This window comes from Centroberyx gerrardi, chromosome 19, assembly GCF_048128805.1.
Source record: "Centroberyx gerrardi isolate f3 chromosome 19, fCenGer3.hap1.cur.20231027, whole genome shotgun sequence".
NCBI lineage: Eukaryota > Metazoa > Chordata > Actinopteri > Beryciformes > Berycidae > Centroberyx > Centroberyx gerrardi.
Window position 1 is genome coordinate 23,467,168 of NC_136015.1, and position 18,520 is coordinate 23,485,687.

The 18,520-nt window shown below is 43.1% G+C and overlaps 1 protein-coding gene across 2 annotated transcripts; it reads left to right on the plus strand.

Annotated features, from left to right (window-relative positions):
* Positions 1-2,104: 2,104 nt before the first annotated feature.
* LOC139924104 (voltage-dependent calcium channel gamma-8 subunit-like) lies at positions 2,105-14,618 on the plus strand. 2 transcript variants are annotated; one of them, XM_078290367.1, is made up of 5 exons: positions 2,105-2,135; positions 6,022-6,249; positions 10,367-10,450; positions 13,107-13,247; positions 13,774-14,618. In XM_078290367.1, exons 1-5 carry the CDS (start codon positions 2,105-2,107, stop codon positions 14,616-14,618), a joined length of 1,329 nt encoding a protein of 442 aa, XP_078146493.1. The 2 variants fall into 2 exon arrangements, with proteins under 2 accessions (XP_078146493.1, XP_071771150.1); XM_071915049.1 differs by lacking the exon at positions 2,105-2,135 and having other exon boundaries at positions 6,024-6,249; positions 13,774-14,340; positions 14,587-14,618.
* The last annotated feature ends 3,902 nt before the right edge of the window (positions 14,619-18,520 follow it).

Genomic DNA, 18,520 nt, shown 5'->3' on the forward strand with positions numbered 1-18,520 from the left:
AGAAAGCCTTTATGGAACGGGGTTCTGTGGTCAAACACGTCTCTACTTGGGTTGAAAAAGTTTGGGACCCCCTGCATTACCTGCAGTTTCACAGCTGACATGGGAACAGGTCAGTGCACAAACTAGCATAAACTGACCCTGTGTCAGCGTTTAGGGGGATTTTCTTTTTCGGGGGAGACGGTCTGTGAAATGCAGGAACAAGCAAGCAGCCCTACCAGCTGCTCTGTAGGAGCCTGACCTCTGACCTCTGACCTCTCTCTGTGTGTGTGTGTGTGTGTGTGTGTGTGTGTGTGTGTGATATTTGGGGGGGGGGCAAGGATAGAAAGAGGAACGGAAACATGCCGAAGTAAAATTATTACAAATACATTCCCATAAAAACAAGTAAAAGCAGGTCTAAAAACAAAGTGTTTATAAGAGAGATTTAAGGAGTAAAGGATACATGCTTAAGTAAAATAACATATTAAAGTAAAATATATCAAATAAGGCTAAAGAGCATCAGAAAATGATGGATTTATTTGTCCATTAGGATGTTCATCTTGTGACGTACAGATATAACACCACCGAAGAAAAGTACCCACGATATACATAACACAGTAGACAAGTATACAGGTTTTGTTCTGCAAAGCTCTGCTGGTGGGATGAATGACGTCAACATGAACAGCTTACAGGAGGGTTTCTGAGTTTTGAGGAACATTATTATTATTATTATATATAGATCTGGATGGTGTGAGAGGGAGAGTCAGTGCTGCTGGTCCGGATTTAAAAGGCAACCGATGATGATGATGGTGATGAAGGTGAATTCTCCTGATTGAGCCTCGATTTCAGAGGCAAGAAAGTTGGACGGATATGAAAAAACACCAAGACAGCATGACCAGTGTGCTAATGACTCACAAGTCTGTCATCTCTCTCTCACTCTCTGTCACTCTCACTCTCTCTGTGTCACTCTGTCCCTGTGTCACTCTCTCATTCTGTCTTTCTCTCTCTCTCTTTCTGTACGCTCATTTTTCATGTATATGCATATATCTGGACACTTGTGTTTGTGTGTTTGTGTTGATGAGTGTGTGTGTGTGTGTCTGTGTGAGTGTGTGTGTGTGTGTGTGTGTTTGTATCTGTCATGTATGATGTCCAGGCTCCTCAGCACAGCAGTGGAATTCACACACTTTTTTTTTTTTTTTTAATCTCAGCAAAATCCTCTCAGCTGTTTCATCCATCCCTCCGCTCTCCACACACACACACACACACACACACACGCAGACACACACACACACACGCACACGCACACTCGCCTGCTCCACCGTAGACTTTGGAATTCACTGTTGCCATGGCAATGGAATAGAGCACGCTCTCTCGCATCGCCTGTTCTTTTCTATTGCTTTATATCTCTCTCTCTCTCTCTCTCTCTCTCTCTCTCTCTCTCTCTCTCTCTCTCTCTCTCTAATGTGGAAGCAAACCAGCTCCTCTTGTTTGACAGGGGTTTGACTCGTTTTGCCGTCGGCGTCAGGTTTCGGTGCGGTTTGTTGTTGTTGTTTTTTTTAATTTTATTTTATGATATATCATCCTCATATAGAAACCATGTTTGTGTGGCAGCTGCTTTTGTACAGGAGCTTCAAGACTCACGTCACGTTTCTTAATCGAATCCATCCTTTTCTATCTCTCTCTTCCTCTCTCTCTTTCCTTTCTCTCTATCTTTCTGTCTTTCCTCTCACTCTCTCTCATCTGCTCTTTATCTCTCTCCCCTCCTCTCTCTCTCTCTCTTTCTCTCTCTCTCTCTCTCTCTCTGTTTTTTCCCCTCTCACAGTAGCTAAGATGACTGCCGTGACAATTCAATGAGAAGAGAGGACGCCAACTGAAGTGTCCCCGCTCGCCAAAGAGAGACAGAGCGCTCAAGGAAAAGAGAGGAGAGGGAGAGAAGAAGAAGAAGAAGAAGAAGAAGAAGAAGGGATAAGAAAGGAGGGAGAGGCAGAAGAGCGAGGGAAGAGGAGAGGAGAGGAAGGAGAGAGAAAGCGAAGGATAAACGGTGGATGGAGGCGGCTCGGACCGGGGCTACGGAGCGCTCTTCACCGACGAAGAAGAAGAAGAACAGCGGCAACGGGGGGGAGAGGAGATGGAGGCGAAAGGCAGAAACATGCCCCCAGGTAACACACACACACACACACACACACACACACACAGAGCGACAGATGTGTGTGGTCTTACCCAACACACACTCACAGGCATACACAAAAAAACAACCAGATGCACATGTGGATGCATGTATGCACACATGCATGACACACACACACACACACACACACACACACACACACACACATTCTCAAGCACACATCCACATATGCATGCACACACACACAAATACACAACACACAAACATGCACAGACACACACAACCATGCAGAAAAGCAGATGGGTGTTTATACACAGCGTGCACACACACACACACACACACGCACACACACACACACACACACACACTCGAGCACAGATGTGTGCATAGGCCTGGATTCAGCAGGCAAGTGGCTTTGATTAATCTGTGTTGGCATTTGTGTAACCACGCTAAATGTTTGTTCTTATTGAGATCAGCGACGACGAATCAGATTTGTGACATGCAGGGTTGAGGCAGCAGAGATACACTGGAAAAAATAAATAATAATAATGTTTTAATTGAAAATAACAGCTATTGTAGTGCTGAAAGTGTCTGCCTGGCACTTTAAAGATCCCATATTATTCAGTTTTCATTATTTTGTTTTCAAATATTCTGTGGTTCAGGATAAAAAGTGTTTTTGTTTCAAATGCTGCAAACTGTCCTGATTGGAAGGATTTTAGCAATTCTTTAGCGAGGCAGCCAATCAGGAGCGAGGCTAGTTGTGATGCGTTTCCTGGAGTTAGTCTGAAGATGTTTGAAAATGCAATAACTTTACATTTAACCACTCAAACAAAATGAAATTTAACTGTCTTCATTAATGATATGTATAGATAGATATATGATATATGATGTATAGAAACAGAAGGAAATTTGAATTCCTATAATATGGAACCTTTAACATCTTATATGGACTTAAGCTGTTTGCTCCAACTCACCTGTGCATTTTAAAGTTTAGACTTCCTGTCCAGAGGCAGCAGACAGGTTCAGTGTCATTCAGCTGCAGCAGGGATTGAACTGTGACCTTTCTGCCATGCTGTCAGACAGTATGTGATGCCACATTACATTCTGCTGTAACGCTTTTTGTTTTGTTTCATGTGGCTCTCGTGTGCTTTTAAATTGGGAATGAGGCTTCAAATAACTTGAAAGTTATTAACTCGAACATGAAAGTTTCCTAATCTAAATTCAAATCTAATCAAGCAGCGCGGCGACTTTGGATATTTCAACCCAAAATCAAATTGGCTTCAGGTTTAGTTTATTTCCTCCTACAAAATGATTTAACATGAACAAAAAGAGAGAATTACAAATTGTGCGAGTGAGAAAAAGAAGCTTTAAGGGGCTTTATATAAACATTAACATGTTGCAATGTGCATCTAAAAGTGGGAGTATTTGTTCTTTTATCTTTCTATTTTACTTGATTTCATTCTTTTAATGCAATGCATTTTGCTTGTTCTTTTATATTAATTTTATCTTTTTATCTGCCTTTTATTGATGTAAAGCACTTTGAGCTGCATGTTGTGTATGAAAGGTGCTATACAAATAAAGGTTATTATTATTATTATTAACATAAAAGAAATATAAATGACAAACAGACACAGGCGAACTGGACACCAAAACCAAATGACATCAAACTTCAACATGGAAGAGAATGATCAAATTAACAACATGACAAAAAGCCTAATAAGTCAAATTCCGGTTTCCAGTGAAAACTTAACTCTTGACAGACTTTTGATTTAACACCCAAAGTGTGACTTGTGTTATTCTCCGTGCAGACGGAGCGGTGTGTGTGGTGCAGTGTGTTTGGGTCTTACCTTGTGCATATTCCAGCAGGCAGGTCAGCTTCAGGGTCAGAGGACCAGTGCTCTCTGTTATTTTGGGATTTCTGTTGCCATGGAAACACCCCGCAGGCCCGCTGAATTAGCCAAACGGTTTAAAAGCCCACACTGGAATTGATATTCTCAGCGCGATCGATTTGTGTTTTTATTAATATTCCACTTGTAAATATTATCGCACAGAGACGCTCGAATGAGGGTTTCATCCCAAAGCGCTGTATAGATTTAGACTTGGAAAAAAAAAATAATGTCTCTTTTGAAATTCACTGCTAAATATTTCATTCATATAGATGTCTCTATTTTGGATAATGTCAGTATTTGGTAGGCGAAGGTTTCAGAATAGCTAAATGGTTTTCCAAATTGAGTTTTCATGTCAGCAGTCAGGAGTCGGTGTCTTTTCTATTCGAATGGTGAATATCAAATTTTTTGGAAAGAAACGCTCTCGCTCTGTAATCTCCTTTCATTCAAACAGATTCCCACCTATTGTTCCTCCATTCACCTCCTGTGTTTCAGTGTTTCCTTTAACAAGAGATGGTTAGCATCTTATTTTTGTCTTCCTTCCCACCGTTTGCCTCTCATCTCCGATTTATGCCTCTTCTCTCTTCTCTTCTATCTGCTTTCCTTTCCTCTTCACCCACTCTCCTGTCCCTCCTGTCCTCTCCTCTCGTCTCCTCTCCACTCGTCTCCTCTCCTCTCCTCTCCTCTCATCTCCTCTCCTCTCATCTCCTCTCCTCTCCTCTCCACTCGTCTCCTCTCCTCTCCTCTCCACTCGTCTCCTCTCCTTCCCTGCTCTGTTTTTATTAATGTGTTCATGAACCTCTGTCCTCTGCTTTCTTCTCCTCTTTCCTCCTCTCCGCTAAGCTTTACAGTTTTTTTTCCCACCTCTTCTTTATTGATTTTATCACTGACCCGATGCCAAAGACAAATCTCCCCCCCCCCCCCCCCCCCCCCTTGCTTGCAAAGTGCGTTGATATTAACGTCTCTGGATGGGAATCTTGCTGTGGTTGATGGCAGACTGATGCTTAGAGAGGAGAGCTTCTGAGCAGCAGGTCAGCAGTTTAAATGTCTGGACCGGCTGAGAAAATATAAATAACTTTACATAACAGGGTAAGAAATTAACTTATTTGTCAGGGCATTTTTTGACCCCCTTGATCTGATTTTTAGGGGCATTTGGGGTTTTTTTCGGGAACAATTTCACTGAATTATGATACATTTGCATTGCACACTCAATTTGTTTTCACTTTTTTCACACTGCTAGAAACTGTTGGACCGGCTTGCAGCAGGCCTTACATCTCCCACCCTTCCATTGTTGAGTTTTTTTTATCATATTGGTCATTTTAGTTTTTGTTAACACAGTGGTTTGTGGCTTTGGCATTTTCTTCTACTGCTGACTGCGTGGTGCCAACGTTTTCTACTGCTTCAGGCTGCGTACTCAGTTGTTTTCTGATCAAAAATCGCTCTATTTTTCTCACCCAGAGCACACCGGAAAGAATCACCCAGTCATAGACTTCCACAAATCCGCTACGGTGGCCCACGAGGGACAGTGTAGTCGCATCCTGCTGGCGAAGTTAGCCATGACAGCTAAAGATTTTGCGCTGTTGATTCGTAATGGACTTGATTTTGATTGATAGATTTTGGGTCTATCTTTATACTTTGGTTAATGCTAATTGCCTACAGTGAGTAACATACTGTATGCTAAAGCATTAGCATGCTAGAGCTAGCTATTGGAGACACAGAGAAGATTTTGGTGTCAACCCTCTGGTCACATACTGGGTAAAGTGACCAAACTCCCAAAAGTCGGTGCAGCCCATAGACCGTAAAAACAGATGGAGTAGTGAGTGTGACGTCACCCACAGCCTGGAGATTGGGTTTACGGTTGCCAAAAAGATTTATTGACTTCGTGGAGTTGGTCGAGTCTTTTGGAGCCGGCCTCTAGTGGACGTTAGAGGAACTGCTGCTGCCACCACCGTGGTTTTTGGACGCTTGGTGCAGCCCTGTAAATATCCTTCATAAATAACCCTGACCCTGCCCTCCATCCCTCCCTGCCAGCCATGGTGTGGTGTGAGCGGGGCATCCAGGTGCTGCTGACCACCATGGGAGCGTTCGCGGCTTTCGCTCTGATGACGGTGGCCATCGGCACGGACTACTGGCTGTACGCCCGGGCGTTCATCTGCAACAGCACCGCCAACTCCTCCCAGGACGAGTCCAACAACAAGGACAAGAAAGACCCGGGGGCGCTCACCCACTCCGGCCTCTGGAGGATCTGCTGCCTGGAGGGTACGGCTCTGTGTGTGTGTGTGTGTGTGTGTGTGTGTGTGTGTGTGTGTATGTGGGGGTTGTGGAGGGAGGTGTTTGTGTGTTTTCCCATGCATTGGTCACTCAAGGTTCTTGTTGAGGTCAGTGTGTATTTGTGTGTGTGTGAACACCTATTTATGTCCGTTCTGATTACACAGATGAGCTGCATAAGAACACACACACACACACACACACACACACACACACACACACACACACACTCAGACAAACAGTCAACAAGGACCGGTCTGGTATCTACCAGCAGCACACATTGCACATTCTGCCACATTTGTTTGTCTGTTTTGTTTGTCTGTTCTTTAACCCTTTGGAACCAAAACCAGTTCAGAGAATGAAACGATGGGTTCATTAAAATATATTCCATCTCTAGATCAAAGCTTATCCAACATACAATAAGAGATGTGCAAATATTTGGGGTGGTGTAGCGATTAAAAGCCTGTGGTCTCTCTCAAATTCTACCAGAAACTTCTTTTCTTTATCCTCTGTCCTAGTTTCTGTCCTGTGAATTTCTGCATATAAAACCTTTCCACCATCTGATGCAAAACTTGATTTTATTATGATTTTATTTGTGTGCTTTGTCAAGGGAAATTACAACAAAAAGCACCATAAAATATAATCAGTTTTTGCATCGCCACACTCTCCAGTCATATTAGCTTCGCCAATTGCTTTGCATTTCTGAAGTTTAGATACATACGGCTCTATATTTATCAAAAAGGAGGAAATCCTTAGTTTCATATCAAAATCATTTATCCACCTTTTGAAAAGCGATTTAAAAAACTCACTGGATAGTTAGCCATGACATGTAGCTGGTTTTTCCAGAATAAAGAACTTGCTCGCTCAGCTCAAAACTCCTCTTGAAGCCCTCAGGATGCAGACTGATGTCCAAATAAATTACAAACGTTTATTATTTATTATAATATAATCCACAGCAGCAGACAAAGAAGCAAACATTTATTCTGCAGTATGGACTTTCTTCTTTTTTTGAATGCAGTTGTTTTTTACCACGGTGCTACTGCTGCTCACTGTGGTCATCAGCTGTATCTAATGAATAAAAGGAAGTAAAAGTAAAAAATGTAAGTTAAATTGCACTCCCACAAGCCCCTGTGCATATTTGACAAACTATAAATCAGCACCGTGAACGCGCTGTGGGACGCTACAGAAACTAGATTTGTTTTTCTTCACCAGACACTGAAGTTTGTTCATTTTTGCTTCAGTTTCCCTAAAATGAAAAAACTGTTCAGTTCTCTAGACCCGCTCCCAGCTCCCGGGTGCTGCTGCTCCTCGATCTCAATGCAGAATGCTTACAGCGCTAATAAGCCAAAAAATAATAATTCACCTCTCCGCCACTTCCCTTTGATAAACCGGAGACGAGCTCCGACCGCGCAGCCAGGCGCTCCGTTCAGTCGCTCCTCGCTGTGCCGTCTCTGGTAACCAGGGAGCTAGTAAGCAGCTTTTCTTGTTTCCTGCTGTTGTTTATTTTCTTATATATGTACACTGCTTTGTAAGAAACTTCCCAGACAGCACACATGCGTTGGTAACTGTTGTATCAAAGCCATAATAGCCATTAGGGCATTTTTTTTACTGTGATTTTAGCTACTTTGCCTCGTCACGTATCTACTGCATCAACGTCATTCCTATAATCAGAGTAAAGAACGCTCTCTTGGGTGTGACTGCTATAACAACCCCCCACCCCCACCCCCCTCTTCCCTACATTCACATTTTGGGATTTTTGGCATCTAAAATAGTGCAAATAACAGGTTTTCCAGGTATATTGCAGGACCAAGAGTTAACCACAGCCTCATGCAACCCCCCTACTGTGCTCATTCTCTACCAAAGGCTTTTTTGACTTTACCGAAATCAGGGAACATGCACTTATACACACACACAAACACACACACACACACACACACACATATGTATTCAATAGAAAGCTGATGGTAATGCCAGAGAGCTCAGTTAGGAGCGATGACTCATTCAGTGGCTGATGGAGAAGTTTTCTCATTCGCCGTCCATGAGAGACAGACAGATTTAATAGGACAGGACACACACACACACACACACACACGCACACACATACAGAAGCAAATACAAACATACGTGCATGCATGCACACATTATTGCGCAAATAGGCACACAGACAGAATTTTTAGGACACAGCTGTTAAGCCCATTAGAAATGTCTTCTGATTTTAGTTAAAGGTGCTACATGCAGCATTTTAGCATCAACAAATCATTAACCATATTAATTTTGAGACATTAGTGTAATTACTATAAACAAACAAGACCGAGCAGCCTGTCAGCCTCCATCAGCCTCTACTCTGCATCCTCCATAGTTTCTCCACCTGGTGGATCTGGAGGGAAATCTGCTGGATCGCTTTACGGCACAAAACAGTAACAACAGGGTTTATGGGTAACATAGTCTTAATTTTGAGAAAGACTACCATTAACAACAGCACTGGGGTGTGATTGAGGCTACCAATCATCTCCACCATGGTCTCTTTTGCTTACTAATAGACCTTTTTCACAAACATGGCTGATGCACTTCTGCAGGATATAGATCAGTTCTCATCATTGCCAGCAATGTTAAAGGTCCCATATTCTCCACTTTCCAGTGTTTTATTTTCTGTCTTGAGGTCCATTCAAAGCTGTGTGTGTGGTGTCATGTACCAAAAACACTCTCAATCTCTCTGAGCCTTACCAAGAACAGGCTGTTTCTGTCGCCGTGTCTTTAAGGCTCATTAATATTAACGACCCCTCTGTTCCGATTGGCTAACCGTTTCAAGAGTGAAACGTGAGACGCCGCGGCCCGGCGGCTACAGGTAGGGAAAACTCTCCGGTAATAAACAATGACGACCGCTCGACCGCTTTGAATAAAACACTTTGTTAGTCTATTATTTCTTACAAAAATGATAATGAGCGAACCTTTGTGACGCCACAAAGTTACGGAAGTCCAAACGGCTCGTTTAGAGGCTCGCTTTTCTAATATGGATTGTGTGGATTTAGTTGGCGACCGTGCGTTTTGATACTTTCACCATGTTTAGATAGACCATCCAACTCCTTTATCATCACAGAGGAGAGGGGAGTCCTGTTTTACACCATATGGGACCTTTAAGAAGCCAACTTTCTGTTAGCTAATAACACAAATTGTTATTGATGTTTCTGTTTCTGTTGTCAGACGACTGCACAACTACAAAAAAGCGATTTGATCGAGGCTCACAAAATGCTAACAGCCCAGAAATTACGGTTAGCCTCGGTTAGCCAGTTAGCTAAGAAAGTTGGCTTCTTACTGTAATATTGTCGGCAATGATGAGAACCGATCTAAACCCTGCAGATGTACAGTATGTCAGCCATGTTTGTGAAAAAGTTCCATTATAACCAGATACCACAATTAATTTGACAATGATATATTGATGTTTAAAAATCCTTCACATTGCACCTTTAATGTGTTTAATGTTTCAGAGAAGGCATGTTGGTTGGTCTTTGTCACTTTTGTTCTTAACGCAGGATTCTCCCTCTCTCTATCTCTCTATACACCTTTACTTTCTCTCTCTCAACCCCTTTCTTTCTCTCTCCCTCCATCTCTCTTTCCATCTTATTGTTTCTGTCATTCTATCATTGTCGATTTGTCTCTCTCCTCTTCTTCTCTGGCCTATCTGTTCTTCACTCCCTCTCTCTCACCCTCCTCGCTTTCTTTGAATCTTTCTTTTTTTCTATCTGTTTCTCCTCCCTCTCAACATTTCTCTCTCTATCCATCTCTCCATTTATCTCTCTCCCTCCTTGTCTCTACCTCTTTCTCCCTCTCTTCTCTATCTATTGCTGCTTCTCTCCATCTCTTTTTCCTCCCTCCTCTCTCTCACTGTGTTTCTTCTTCTGTCTCTCCATCTGTCATTCTTTCTCTCCATTCGCTTTCTTCACCCTCACTATCTCTCTTCTTCCTTATCACTCTCTTTCTCACCCTTCTCTCTTCTTTCTACCTCTTCCTGTTTTCTCCCTCTCTTCCTTCTGATCTCTATTTCTCTTTCTTCCTCTCTGTATTACCCTCTTCCTCACCCTCTCCTCCTCTCCCTCTCTCTCTTTTTCAGGTTTGAAGCGAGGTGTGTGTTCCCAGATCAATCATTTCCCAGATGACGCCGACTACGACCAGGACGCTGCAGAGTATCTGCTGCGTGAGTGACACACACACACACACACACACACACACACACACACACACACACAGGCACATGTATTTGCATATATATACACACAAAAGCAGGCAAATGCACACATACACACTTACACACATTTGCGCATATACATACAAATGAATGGCACATAGAGATGTATGCACACATTACATAAGCATACACACATACGCACACTGCAGCATACATCACACACACACACACACACACACACACACACACACACATACAGAAAGGACAGAAGGGGATGGTGGGCGGGCATCAATACACGGATGTCAGATTGAAGCAAAGCATTGCTGGAGGTATGTGTAAGTGTGTGTGTATGTGTGTGTGTGTGTGTGTGTGTGTGTGTGTGTGTGTGTGTGTGTGTGTGTGTGTGAATGCCCAGGTGCATGGGGTTGGGAGTCTGGGGGTGTAGAGAAAGCTCCTTTCCGCAGATGGATTGAAAGAACAGCCTTCACTAACGGATTATTTTCAGCTCAGGATTCAGGTTTCACATCCTGCCTCCATTTTGATAGCAGGATCTTTTAGTAGAGTCCTAAATCTATTGGTTTATCGTGTATATCTCTCTATCTATCTTTCTCTCTATCTGTCTGTCTGTCTATCTGGTCGGTAAAGGTGTGTCATTTATTTTGAGTCGTCTTTTTCAACGTTTCTATGAAAAAGGCAGTGATGCTTAATTCGTTCTAGATAGATTCTTAATTCTTTGCTTTTCTATTTATTTATCATTTACTACATTATTATTGACTAATTTGAAACCATCTGAAATGGGTGGGCTTTGTCACATATGGCCATATAATCAGCTCCCCTAAGTTTAGAAAGTCACAGGAAAGTAGGCTATTTGAAAGCCAGTTTGTGCTACTTTTCTGTGATTGATTCTTTACTTAATAATATCTGAATCGTACTATATCATATCTGCTGCTTCCATCTGGTTAAAACAGATTTAGAGAATTACCTGCAGCCGCTATTTGACACGTCTGACAGAGGTATCGTGGAATAAATGCTTATCATAGCATTATCTTTTCCCTTCAGTGGTAACAAAGCTAGCGCATCCTGAAAAGTCACCTTCATAACTCACAGCCTCCGCTAGTCCACCTGTTCCCTGCTGAGTTGGAGCTACTCAGCACTTTCATCTCCTATAATGTTCCTCTGCTATTCTCAGCATGTTATGGCATTTGCTTATAGGTTTCAAATGTCTGCAGAGACATCGTGACGTATGTAATGCAGCCTCTTGCAGCCATATTGGAGCTTAAGCTTGTGAGCAACAGTAGCTGTGAAAAGCTAGTTGATAAATTTTCTAAATGTACGACTTAGTTGTCTCAAAAACCTTCAACAGACAGGGTTCATTTTGTTTTTTATTGGGAACTGATAATTTTGCTGCAATTGAATTTGTGTTTAGATCATGTTAGCTTGTTAGCTAGCAGCTCAGCTAAACATACTGTCTGGTAGTAAGCACATCTGATAGCACAATCGCTAACATAGCTATTGGCTAGTGTTAGTAGTGTCTAGTCTCAAGTTGGTTGCTTTGGTAAATTAGCTTGCTGGCTAGTTAGCTAAAGTTAACAAAGCCTAACCGACTCTTCTCAAGCTACACTTAGTAGCTTTGGAGTACAGATTAGGATCAAGGATTAGGGCTAAAGCTAAAGATTAGAGTTTCCTGTGTCACATTAGCCTAAACCAAATTTGGAAACAAATCTTCTCTGTTGGACTGTTCACTATAACATTACTGAATGGACAACAATTGTTTTTTAGGTATCTCTGTTTTTCCTGCTGGGTTGTTATATATTTAGCCGTTATTTGTGCACAGCCAGTTCACCTCCATTATGGCTCCAGCAGTGGTTGCTGGGAGATTTGGGACACGACTGCTGCTACAGCTCCGTATTCAGTGGGATGGGTTTTCCAGTTATAATGGGCAGGAGAGCTGGGCAGAAGAGGAGGAGGAGGGGGGCCGGCTACAAGAGAGACAGGTGGACGCTGCATACATTTTTAGTCTGGGTGGTACCGGTGGGAATTGAACCCTTAACTCTGTCAGGTTTATTGCCAGCTGCTACTTGTTTACAGATTGAAGAAGGGTTTACAGATTGAGCGCTAACAGTTTTGCTCTCTGGAAATATGCTGAGACTCATAAATAGTGAAGCACAGTATCCAAAATTTACGGGGGCTTTTATTTTGTTATTGTTTAGTGGTCTGTAGAGCACTTTGTCACAGGTGCAGTTTATTATTCTGCATTGGTTCCCAGCTGTCCACTATAGATATTTTCTGTGGGGAAACTGGTAAGATTCACATTTCATCAGTTAAGATTTCAGATTTAAACCAGGATTTTAATCTACTCGGTTGTGGTGGTGATTCAGCGAGCTGCTGCACATTATCCCTTTACTGATGCCATGGATTTTAAATTAAACTTTTTTCACAGCTGCTGTTCGGCAGCCAAGTTGTAGTGTCAGCTATAGCAAGTCTCGGTAACACCTTAACTGGCAGGAGTGTCACGGGGCTGTTGACTTCGCACCTTCAGAAGGCGTTGCACTAAAAAAACAAAAGAAAACAGCAAACTTCGATCGGATGCGACAATTTGGCCACGACCGAGGAACGATGTCACTTCAGTCAGCAGGGATTGACGTATCTGTGTCCTCCTCTGCAGGTGTGGTGCGAGCCTCCAGTATCTTCCCCATCCTCAGCGCCATACTGCTCCTGCTGGGCGGAGTCTGCGTCGCGTCCAGCAGCTTCTACAAGAGCAAGAGGAACATTATTCTCGGGGGAGGGATTCTCTTCGTAGCTGCAGGTGAGACTGCGGCTTTGCTTCGCCTGCGGTCGAATCTGGTAAATCGGGAAATTCAGTTTTCAATCGCTTCTTGGTGTATTTACTCCTGTGTTCAAATGTGGATTAGTAATTTACCGATACTGAAAACTCAAGGTGTCTAATCGGTATTGGTACTAAATCCCTTCTTTAATATATATTCCTTTCTCCTTTAATCAATCTGTCTTTTGCTTTTCCTTATTCTACTGAAAGTAGTTGCACTATTTCAGATTTCATTATCATGCCACTAGTGAAGAGTAGGTTGCTGTGAATTTCCCTCTGGAATAAATTATCTATCTATCTATCTATCTAAAACAGGCATCACATTATAAGCTGTTATTATGTATGATATGCAGATTGGATTTCATATTATACCCGCCTCCTTCCTGTGTAATCGAAAGGAAGTACAGTCTGTTGCAAACCCCAATATCCATGCCAACAAAATCTTTTAATCAAGCTGCAGCTTAATTTGTCCCGGAGGAGCACTTAGCACTCTCGTATCTTTCCTCAGGCCTGAGCAACATCATCGGAGTGATAGTGTACATCTCCGCGGCGCTGAGCGACATCTCCCCCAAGAAGGACGAGGATAAGAAGTGGCACTACTCCTACGGCTGGTCCTTCTACTTCGGCGGCCTGTCCTTCATCCTGGCGGAGATGGTGGGCGTCCTCGCCGTCAACATCTACATCGAGAAGAACAAGGAGCTGCGCTGCCGCTCGCGCACCGACCTCTTCAAGAGCACCACGCACGCCATGCTGCGGCTGCCCAGCTACCGCTTCCGCCGGCGCTCACGCTCCAGCTCGCGCTCCACCGACCCGCCGCGCTCCCAGGAGACCTCGCCCATCGGCGCCTCCAAGACCTTCAGCCTGCCGCCCTCCGCCCCGCCCTTCTCCGTGGCCACGCTGCCCAACCCGCACCACACCAGCGGGGGCAGCGGAGGAGGCGGAGACATCTCCATGTACACCCTGACGAGGGACTCCAAGCTGGGCAGCCTGGGAGGCGGCGCCCCGCCTCTCTACGGCACGGTGGACCGCGCCACGCTGTACCAGCTCCACAACTACTTCCCTAAGGATTCCAGCAGCGGAGGAGGAGGAGGAGGAGGAGGAGCGGCAGTAATGAGCAGCGGCACGCTCCCGTCTCTCTCCAAGTCCAACTTGGCAGCGGCGGCGGCCGTGGCCCAAAACGCGGCGCCGCTGAACACCTCCACGTCCGCCGCCCCGCCGGCCCAGCAGGCTCCGATATCCACCGCCACCATGGAGCGGGACAGGGGCAACATGGGAACCCTGGACCGGCTGGGGGCCAAACGGGACAGGGATAGCAACTCAGACACACTTAACAGGAAAACCACGCCAGTTTAAAACTAAACCTCAGAGGGGAGGAAGGAGGAGGAGGAGGGAGAGAGAGGAGAGGAGTGGGAAGGAGAGAGAGAGTTGAAATGAAAGGAAAGGAAAGAAAGGTAGAGAGAAAGAGATGGAATCGGATTGAGAGAGAGAGAGATATCTGAACTGAACGAGAGGAAGAGGAGGGCTGAAAATGTTTGGGTGACACTTTAACGGTAACTTGGTTGTCCTTCCGCTTACGGTATCTGGCTGCCATAAATACTTACTTACGATTTCATAAGCGGTCATAAAAAAAACCTAAAAACAGTACGTGCAAGTTCATGACAACTGCCTTAAAAATGGTCATGACTTCTTCTCTATAAGCTGTTAAGTTAGTTCAAAGGCGGTGGTGATGTGGAGGCTTTTTTTTTTTTTTTTTTTTTAAACCTTTCATCTCAGCATTGCAGAAAAATCACACATTCATGTCTGGGAGTGGAGTAATTGGGGGGTAAAGTGCCTTGCTCAAGGGCACCTCAGCTGTCGAGGGAGGGAAGCTCGTCACTCGTTCGCTCCCACCCCCCACCACCCCAACCCCGCCCCGCCCCGCCCCGCCCAGATTTCGCCAACCGCTCCGGGGATTCAAACCGGCAACTTCACTTTCACAAGAAGAAGATTTTGACCCGTTCGATGCCTTTTAACCTCACAAATAATACAATTTCTAAGAGGCCAGATGGCGAACGCCGCATTTCCCGGTTTTCTTTTAACACACACACACACACACACACACACACACACACACACTAGTAGATGAGGCTGACAAACTGTGAGTCTATATATTTTTTCGTTTTGTGTCAAAGGTAATTACAGTGACAGATGGGCATTCTCCACAAACCCAGAGAAACAAACAGCCGTGCTCTGTAGGCTTCACCCTGTCTGCCTCCAGCACACCACACACCGCTTATTGTCATTGTTAGGTTACACACTGCAACAAATGTCCATCTTAACAAGTAACTCATATTAAGTCTTAAAATCGTATTTTTTGGAGTGAAAAATCGACAAATTTCTAAACAAGTTGCAATGTCCTGAGTGACCGCTCTTCCTGTTTGAAGATATTTTACTTGTTTCTTGTTTGAAACCAGATGGATTGTATTGGAAACAAGTTAAACTATTACACCACTCTGGCAATAGATCAGGATTTTAAATTTAAGATTCAAGCCTTAAACAGGCGTTAAGTAAATTTCATGACTTTTATTTACTTCTGTTGGCGACAAAGCAAATCCAGCAACATTGACCGGTCTTTGAAACAGTTTACGGTGGCCTGTAATGGACAGAAATATTTCAGAAGTCACATTTTCTCATTTTGATCCAACAGAAAGTCTAGTAAAGACGTAATATATCACGATTCAATATAATCCTGCTTTGTCATTTTCTTTTTTTTGGCTTGATAAGAAAATGTAAAAAGAAAACGTTAAAAATGCCAGTGTGTTAATCTTACTTAACGCAGCTTTAACACAGATGAAATTACTTGTAAAGATGGGCTTTTTTTTTTTTTTTGCAGTATATGTGATGTATTCAGTGTTTAATCACGTAAACTGTGTCTGGGTTTTTGTATGACTGCTTATGACGACGATTTGATACCGAAGGCTTACGAAGGCAGCTTCCGTAGAGTGTTACCGCAAAGGGCTGTAACCACGGCAACAGGGTCAGGGGTCAATTCACTTTACACTCAGGGGGTGGATTTTTTATTTAGAGCTTAAATCAAAGAAATATTACAAAAAAAAAAACTCACTTCTTGTTATGATATCAGCAAGTAAATGGGTACAAAATTAAGAGTTTACTTCCAAAGTGAGATATCCACCATTTTGAAATATATTCCCCACCTGGAAATTACAAAATGATCGCTGACATGAAAGTTAAGCAGGTTATTAGTGAAGTTGTGAGTTATCCTAAGAGCTTTTCTTACAAAATATTTATGTTTTGAGGATATTTTCGAGGGTGTTTTTGAAATATCAAATAAGGAATTTCAAGTGGAACAAATTTCCACGATGGATGTACAGCATTTTGAATTGAAACTCTTCTAAATCTTCTAAATTTGAACTTATTATTGGACGGGTATATTTAACTGTGAGTGCACTTCTGGATCTGTTTGAAATGAAAATGAATTCACCCCAAACCCTGGTTGACAAAGAGTTGGAGGAGGAGGGAAAGAGAAAGAGCACAACAGCCTTCTATTCCCCTTTCCCTCCGTCTCTCTTTTAGCTATAACTATATCCTATTTCACAAACTAGAATAATAAATGTATTATTGACAATATTATTGAGTATATTATCGATCCATTCACTTCAACAAAAGCACATAATGTCTGTAAATGGTAATCTTTGGGTTGTCTTTTCATTCTGAGTGATTGATTATCATCTCTAGGTTACGAGATTGTAACTCCTTGAGTATTAATATCATGTTGCTGGTGTTTCTATGATCGTAATGGTTATTGCAGGGTATTTGTACATTTTGAAATTTTTCTTTTTGTAATTTTTTTATATTCCTTTCAAGGATTTTTAATTCATTTCCCTTTTTTTCTTCGCTTATTTACACTAAAAGTTAATGGTGTCACGTGGAAAGCATGTGCACAAATGTGAGAGGGTGATAATGTGTAATTTCATCTCTTTTTACCATTATCGTCGTCATTTTTATTATCAACCCTTTATTTATCCGGGGGAGTTGACTGAGCGTGCATGCTCTTTTTCAGCAACGCCCTGCTTCACATTCACAGTTTCACACATTCACTACGTTTACATGGACAGCAATAAACCGACTATTAGCCTTTTTCTAAATAAGACAATTTTCTGGATAAGCTGTTTATATGGATTGCTTATAGAACTATTCCATTCATATTCCTATGGAGACACGGACAGTTTAAAGACTTTATTGAAAACACCATCTCCATTTCCTTCAAAATCCTGAGCATGGTGACAGTTTCAGCTTCACCTTCTTTGTCTCTTCTTCCTCTGTGAACAAGTTTGCGACCTCTGCAAGGCGGAGCGAGCGTCGTCAAGCGGTCGGATCGCCGCTTGTGTCGCAAAATGGCGTGAATTCATCCGATAGAGAGGCTGGATTAAAGGTTAAATGTGTAATATTTCTGCTTTACTGAGGCGTAATATGACTCGTAACTATCAGCAGAGGCTGTGGAGATTTCTGCATCCAAAAACACAGGAGCGGGCCGAGGCTGAAGGCTCTCCTGCCACACCAAGGTCCATTCAAAAAATCAGGCAGTTTGTTTTTGCCTTGCTTATCGGCAAAAAACACACATCGGGAAATATCAGTTGAGACGTTATTACAAATCTGTAGGGTGTTCTGGTGAATTCGGCATGTATATAATCCTCCAAACAGCTCGAATTTGAATGGACCGGCCTGTTTATGCGGCGGGGACGTGGTGTTATTCACGAACAAAATAGCTACTCGTCGCCTTCGATATGTTCCAAAAATCCACAGACAGCAGGAGTCGTGGTGACGTCAGGATCTTGATCACGACAAGCGCAGAAAAAAAAATGCGCTAACTGGGTAAAACATGACAGAAAGTTCATAGTTGTTGGTTGTGAAACAGTCCGACCTGCCCACCATGCTGATGATGGTCTCGCTCTACGGAGGGCAGAGTGTTGTCATGACAACGCTGAACGATAGAGGCCAGCATTGGACCAGAAATTACACATAGACCCTATAAGGTGTAAAATGCTGTTAAATAATGCGACTTAATGTGATTCTGCTCACTCCGACTACGACCTTATTCAGGTTAAGAAAATCAGAAAATTCTCGTCTTAATCGGGTTCATATCGGATTATTGCTGTCCATGTAAACGCAGTCAGTCACACTGGGAGCTGCCCAGTAACACCACAGTCTCCTGCTGGTTGTCACTGGGCGGCTCCACTGGAACAGCGGGGGTTAAG

Coding starts and splice junctions, on each gene's coding strand:
- LOC139924104 (XM_078290367.1), top strand. CDS start 2,105: ATGGAGGCGAAAGGCAGAAACATGCCCCCAG. Junction 10,451..13,106: donor CGCTGCAGAGTATCTGCTGC/GTGAGTGACACA, acceptor CCTCCTCTGCAG/GTGTGGTGCGAGCCTCCAGT. Junction 13,248..13,773: donor GATTCTCTTCGTAGCTGCAG/GTGAGACTGCGG, acceptor ATCTTTCCTCAG/GCCTGAGCAACATCATCGGA.